At 40.3% G+C, this 7,149-nt stretch overlaps 1 protein-coding gene across 1 annotated transcript; it reads left to right on the forward strand.

The window, feature by feature from the left end:
- The first annotated feature begins 1,645 nt into the window (after positions 1 to 1,645).
- On the forward strand, positions 1,646 to 6,349 carry THUMPD1 (THUMP domain containing 1). Its single transcript, XM_068968098.1, has 4 exons — positions 1,646 to 1,876; positions 3,130 to 3,304; positions 4,429 to 4,677; positions 5,185 to 6,349. Exons 1-4 carry the CDS (start codon positions 1,646 to 1,648, stop codon positions 5,601 to 5,603), a joined length of 1,074 nt encoding a protein of 357 aa, XP_068824199.1. The 3' UTR covers positions 5,604 to 6,349.
- The last annotated feature ends 800 nt before the right edge of the window (positions 6,350 to 7,149 follow it).

Genomic DNA, 7,149 nt, shown 5'->3' on the forward strand with positions numbered 1-7,149 from the left:
AGAGTCTCCAAAAACCATCTCATCTCAGTCAGGATTCAGGGTCTTTTTATACACAATAGGGAGGGGGAAGGGGCTTTCAGTGGCACCAACCAATGGCAAAACAGGGCTATAAGCTAATTGCTGGTTAACAGCTGCTCACTTGGTTGGGTGGGAGGGGTCGTCCCACTGGGGTGCCCTGACCAACTGCTGAGTGGGACTGTTATAGCTGGTGTCTGTCTTAATGGAGCATGCAGATCGCAGCCAGGGAGGGAAAGGCCCCTTATGCCTTAGGTCCCATGTGGGACCACTGCTACAACACCACAGCATGGCAAGTGTAATGTGACTGCTTTCCACAAGCAGCTCAGGATCTCAAGAAATATATGCTATGCAAACTCCACAGATGACATTCTGCAAAGTAAAGGTGGAAGCAAAGGTGAAAGCAAAAAGTAAGATGGTGATAAGGTTTTTTGAAATAATGGTAAACCTGGGGTTAAAAAATATTGTTTATCAATAATAAACAATTATTGACTCTAAGTTCAGTGCACCTTTTGCAGATTACCTCCTTTAGGGTTTGTGGCAACTCAAATCTGGCAACAACTTTGTACCTGAGTAGTAACTGTGGGTGAGTGTGGGGAGCACTTACTCCTCCTGAACACATACCTCAAAACGGATATCTTTTCAACGATTTTTAAAGATAAATATATTAACATGATAGTTGCTGAGCCTATGGATAACCACAGAGATAGCAGTGTGAAACATTTATGCAACCCACCATTCCTGGTTGTAAGTCATACAGAAACATATACTGGCAAATATAGGCTAAAAAGGAATTTATTGGAAACTTTTGGAAAGCTGATAGAATTATAGGGAAGGCTGGAGGAACAAGTGCCAAAGATGCTTGGTGATAGGGTCTGCATGGGGCCTCATTATGCTGACCTCGCCAACAAAAGATAAAGTCACAGTGACCCATGAAATTGATCACATTGCTGAAGCAATATCCTAGTTTCACCGCTGGCACTTACTTTCCCAAGACTACCCGATCACCCTACCATGGGACACCTCTGACTCTCTCAAGACTACGTGACTGCCGATCTCCACTTGTAGGCTAAAGATAAACTAACCACCCCACTTCAGGGGACCCAGTTTCCCTCTACTGGGTATAAGAAGGATTCTACTGGGTTTCTTTTGGAGAGCCAGTCACTTTCATTTCTCTTTAATAAATTTCCTTTTCTTTGCCTAACTGCCCGGCTTGTTCTCTTCTCCGCACTGGCCTTACAGTTGGGGAACTTTGGAGGCTTGAACCGGCATTAACGTTCTGGAAACTGCCACTACCGCCACTTCTGAAAGGGCTGCCAATTTGCTGATACTGGATGCAGTAAGCTGCTGCCACCTGTGGCCGGCCCCTACACCAGGGAAACAGCTTCTTCCCGAGGGTGGTGAGGCTGAGGCGAGTGGCTGTCAGTCCTGGCGAGGGGCCGGCCTCACTCCACCTCGCCAGAGCCTTCCGCCCTTGAGTACCGGCATTAGGACCCGACGTAGCACGGAATGAGGCTCGGGGGAGGGAGGAGGGGAGGTCCTCGCGCACAGCTGACGTAATCAGCCCGCGCCAGCAGTGGCCCGGGCTGTGGAGAAACACGTTTCTCGCTGGCCTCAACTCTAACCTACCATGGCGGCCCGCATACAGCAGTCTCCTCAGCCTGGCGGCGGGAAGCGTAAAGGCAAGGCTCAGTATGTGCAGGCCAAGCGGGCTCGGCGCTGGGATGGCGGTGGGCCCCGCCAGCTGGAGCCCGGGATACAGGGCATTCTCATCACCTGTAACATGAACGAGCGCAAGTGCGTGGAGGAGGCCTATAGCCTGCTCAACGAATACGGCGACGACATGTATGGACCAGAAAAGGTACCATTCCCAGAGAGGGCGGGCCTTTGAGGGAGAAGGGAAGGGTGGCAAGCTAGTGGCGTGAATTTGGCCGCCAGAGTGGCGGTGAGGAGGCGTGGCCTCGCCTAGGAATATTTCCCCCCCGCCCCCGCCCCATCCCTACCTGGTCTTGTACTTGAAATACTTGGACCTCCTTGTTTTCCACCCCCATCGTTAATCTCGGTGGCTTCCAGTATAGACTGCTTTCTTCGGTTCGGGCGTGGTTTCTGAAGCTCTTTCAGAAACACATATTTCTCATCGTAGCTTTGGGAAGTATTGCTCACCAGGACACTGGTTCAGGTTCACACTTCATTCGTACTTAAGGTTTTTGCCACCATTTGGAACCGTATGGCTGTAATGTACAGTGTTTGTCTTAAGCACTAACATCTCTAAAATAGCGGTTTGGGTTCTAGTGCTAGTTTCTTCTCAAATGCATATAAAAATGCATTTCAAGCAGTAAAAATATTTTATAACAATACCGTATGAAATCTAGTTGTTCAGTTTTGGAAATAATTATATTATTGGTTTAGGATTGGGACCAATACACACACATGCACACCCCAGGGAATTAAATGGAGGAGCATAGTACAAAGGTTATTTAATATAAATTCAGGTAAGCTACTGTCATTTACTAGCTCAAAGGATGAACATGTTATTTCATTCTGCTGAGCTACATAAAAAGAATGTTTTAGGACTTTGGAAATGGCTAAAAAAATTGCATATGTACATAAAATAACATCCCTGTAAACAAAGCCCCATAAATGTGTAAGATTAGTGCCTGATTGGTAACCACATTCATCACTGGTGGAGCAGAGAACTGGGCAACAAGTGTATGTCCTGTCTATATGGATACCTTGAGCAAGTTCTATTTCAGTAGTACAGTTGTAAAGGATTTTTAATTTCATAACTATTTGGTTTAATCTTAGGAAAGCAGAGTGTAATATCAGGCACAGAGCTATCTATTGATAGGGTTAAAGTCCACCCTGAAATGATTCATCTGGTGAGCACATTTCCCTCTGTCCCAGACTGCTTTAGAAAACATTTTCAAATGACATGTATGGTAGTCTGAGGAAACTCCCTTCTTTCTCCACATTTTGGAGGAGGTGGTGTCTAAATAAATAGTTTTATTGTTAATGCATCTTCTGCCCCGGGGGCGGGGTTTACATAAATAGTTAATTAAGAGCTTTTAACATGAGCTGTTGTGGCATTTCTGCTCATGAATTTTATGTAAGCAGTTTGCAGACAAGGATCAACAACCCTCTGGAAGTGAGGGAGAAGATGATGATGTGGAAGCTGCCTTGAAGAAAGAAGTTGGTGACATTAAGGCATCCACAGAGATGAGGCTAAGAAGATTCCAGTCAGTGGAGAGTGGAGCCAATAATGTAGTCTTCATCAGGACACTTGGAATAGGTGTGTCTGACTAATACACTTTAAGATTATTGATCCTATAATATCAGGACATCACCCTGTCTCTGAGAACACTGCCTACAAAATGGCTTCATGGGCATGGCTCAGTTAATCATTTGATTGCATCCTCTCTGTGTTAGCACTGTGTTGGCACTAGGCATATGGAAAGGCGAAATGGGGTGGTGGACTAACCTGGGCGTAGGAGTAGAAACCTGTGTTTGCCGCTTCCTTTGTATTTAACTTTAGGCAAAGCAAGAGTACATGGTTCTGTCTAAAAGGAACAGATGCTACTCAGCTCTCCCAGTTTGGAATGGCTCCAGACATTTGGGAATGTAGTCTTAGGAGAGCCAGATATTCTGATTTTTCAAAAGAAGTTGGAAATCTGGAGAAGTTTCTATGTTTTTAAGTGTAGTTAACTAATTTAAAAATATTGAAAACACTGCACAGCCCCAAATAGAATTGTATGTAGTCAGGATGCTTCCTAAGGACTACATTATGATCCTGTGGCTCAGGGGTGACTCTCAGGTCTGAAATCTAGACTTCTGTACAGACTTAGCTAATGGGTTGATTAAATCTTAAGTGACTTGAAGATATTTGTTTTGTTTTTGCAAAACATGTTCTATTTAATATTTATTAGTTTGATTATTGCTGCTGTTACAGGAAAACAACAGTATGACATTGTCATTAGATAAATCAGACATCATGAATAAATTAACTCCAGATCCTTCATGAACAATTGTTTTTGATAAAAGTAAAGTTATTAGATACAGTATTATCTGTACTATTTCCTTTTTGAGGAAAAAAGGGCTCTTATTAACTTTCTCAGGATTTCATTTGTTTTTATATATTGAAAGCATTCAGAGAACTTAACTCAAGTGCATGTAAAATAGTGGACTAGTATATGCATTTATATATATAGTATAGTATAACAGAGTGCACTAAAGAAATATTGGTTGGAAGAAACGATTGGTTAAACTTGTTTAAAATTTATTATGATAAGTTTTTCTAATCTACCGTCAGTATATGTCACTGCCAATGAAAACTCTTTATAGAGAGTCTGAAGAGTTTAAAATGTGTGACGACTTTGAAATTTACGTGTTTGTTTTGTGCTGATTTTTTTCTTTTAGAACCTGAGAAATTGGTGCATCATATTCTCCAAGATATATACAAAACCAAGAAGAAGAAGACTCGGGTTATTCTACGAATGTTGCCCATCTCAGGCACATGCAAGGCTTTCTTAGAAGATATGAAAAAATATGCAGAAACATTTTTGGAACCATGGTTTAAAGCTCCAAACAAAGGAACATTTCAGATTGTATACAAATCTCGGAATAACAGTCATATGAATAGAGAAGAAGTTATCAAAGAGTTGGCAGGTATGTTTTCTTAGTGATTTTGCAAAGATGTGCCGTGGTAAATATTTGCTTTTAAGATTTTTTTTTAATATTTAGGGCTTATATTTTTGAGTGAGAGCAAGTATTTTAAAATGTCATTAAATAATATCAAGCCTAGCTTCAATATGTTGGGTATGATATTATTTTTGGTAGTTAGATACTAAAGTCTTTTCCAAATCAGAATTGAATTTTCTTTGAGGGAAAAAGGGCTCTTATTAACTTTCTCAGGATTTCATTTGTTTTTATATATTGAAAGCATTCAGAGAACTTGATTCAAGTGCATGTAAAATAGTGGACTAGTATATGCATTTATATATATAGTATAGTATCGTATAACACTACTAGTATATGTAGTGTTTCAACAACTATGTTTCTGATAAGGTTAGTTATAAATTTAACAAATTCTAAATAGAGGGAGGTGAAAGATTGTTTTTGTATCCACCAAGCTTAATGGCATTTTTTTTTATCTTGTTTTCCTTTTTGTTACAGGAATAGTAGGCAGCCTCAATTCAGAAAATAAAGTGGATCTTACCAATCCACAGTACACAGTGGTAGTAGAAATCATTAAAGCTGTCTGTTGCCTGAGTGTTGTGAAAGATTACATGTTGTTCAGAAAATACAATCTCCAGGAGGTGGTGAAGAGTGCTAAGGACTTGTCACAGCTTAACCCAAAGCAGGCAGTACAAACAGGAAATGGGAAAGAAGCTAAATTGGAATCTGGTGACAAATCAAGTGAAAATGACCCCGCAGAAGGAAAAAATAACCAACAAGTGGTACCAGAGAACAGTGAGGAGCTGGGTCAAACAGAATCAATATCTGAGACACATCTGGTGAATGAGGGGGTGGCTAAACCTGAACTTGCAAGTCAAGTCACAGAAGGATCTGAATCAAATGAAAATGATCTCTGATAGGAAAAGAAATTATTTGGTGTTGGAGGTGGATTTTTCAACTGCAGGTTTGTGAGATGTTCCTGGGATTCCATATAAAATTGTGACTAAAAATACTGTTTTTGATATTGTGTTCTGCATAATTGTTTACTTATAGTAGTGGAGCACCTCTGCTAATAGTTTTGTTAGAGGTCTTTCAACCCTATATGGCAGTGTGCAGTAGGCCCACATGCATTTGGTTGGGTTAGAAGAGACTTTGGATAAATTGGTGAACACTGTTGCACAGAGCAGAGGGTGGTAGGGGAATGATGTTGGCCTCTCCCTCATGATTACCTTCCCCACCCTCCCCTTCTGCACTACCAGCTGACTTACAGGAGTGAACAGGCTCTGTGAAATCAAAACTCAAGAGGGAAATTTCCATTCTAAGAAAGGAATTTTTGTGTATTGCAACTCAGTTGTCCCCTGCTACTTTGTTGTAAACATTGGACAAACATGGGTTGTATAGGTTAAAAGTGAATTATTTTGTGAATTTTTTTACTTTTGGGGATTTTTCTTATTTTGTTTTTATCCCTCTCCCCAGCCCCCCTTTTTTGACAACACCATAGGGCATGTGGGGTCTTAGTTCCCAGACCAGGGATCCTATCCATAGCCCCTACAGTGGAAGTTATGCTCATTTTTATGTTTTAATAACATTTGTTACAAACAGATCTGATGGTGCAGTGGTGCAATTTTTGAAGGCAAGGTTTGAAAGAAAAATGTTCCATTCTAGGCATAGAATTAACAGACATTTCTGATAAGGTTGGTTATAAAGAATGTGTCTTCTGAGTCACTGCAATCTACTAGTGCAACAGGGACTCAAATTCTTTATATTGTAAGCTACTTTACAATGTAAAGGGATTTATAATCCAAGCTGTTCCATTCCATTGTATATCGTTTGTGAAATGCAACTTACAAACTAAACATTTGTTTCAGCAGTTGCGACTATAAATCATAGCCCCTTGACAAATAAAGATGATTATTTTAATGGCTTTGGAATACCAGGACAGTAAAACTTTTGTTCAGAAAAATCACATTCAATGAAAAACTTTAGAAAGCAAATTATTTAGTGGTAGAATTTTTTCCAGAAAATAAAAATTCACATAATTGATAAGAATAATAATATCAACATTTAGCTAGATCAAGAAGGAATACAAGAAACTGAAAAGACTTTACTGTCAGTATGATAAATTGACTTACGTGATGCTAAAGAGGTTTTGTATAAAAGCAGCAGCTTCTCTGTGCAAGCTGATGATCAACAGATTTCATGAATATTTGTCATGCTATAGCATTTGTAGGATTTGTAAATGATCAGGAAATTCAAGAAAACTTTTAAGTTGCTAGGAGCCTCTCCAAACAATGGTCAATAAAATTTAGTAGGTCTTCATATCTGAAAACCCAGTGATCTGTCATCTGTACTCCTAGTGCCCCATCGGTGGCTGGCTGCATGACAAGTTTTGCATCACTTTATTAAAAGAATATCCTGACTTTGGTAATTACAGCACATTGCTTTCTTCACAGTGTGAAGGAA

The sequence above is a fragment of the Capricornis sumatraensis genome, chromosome 3 (genome assembly GCF_032405125.1).
Source record: "Capricornis sumatraensis isolate serow.1 chromosome 3, serow.2, whole genome shotgun sequence".
NCBI classification, from domain to species: Eukaryota; Metazoa; Chordata; class Mammalia; order Artiodactyla; family Bovidae; genus Capricornis; species Capricornis sumatraensis.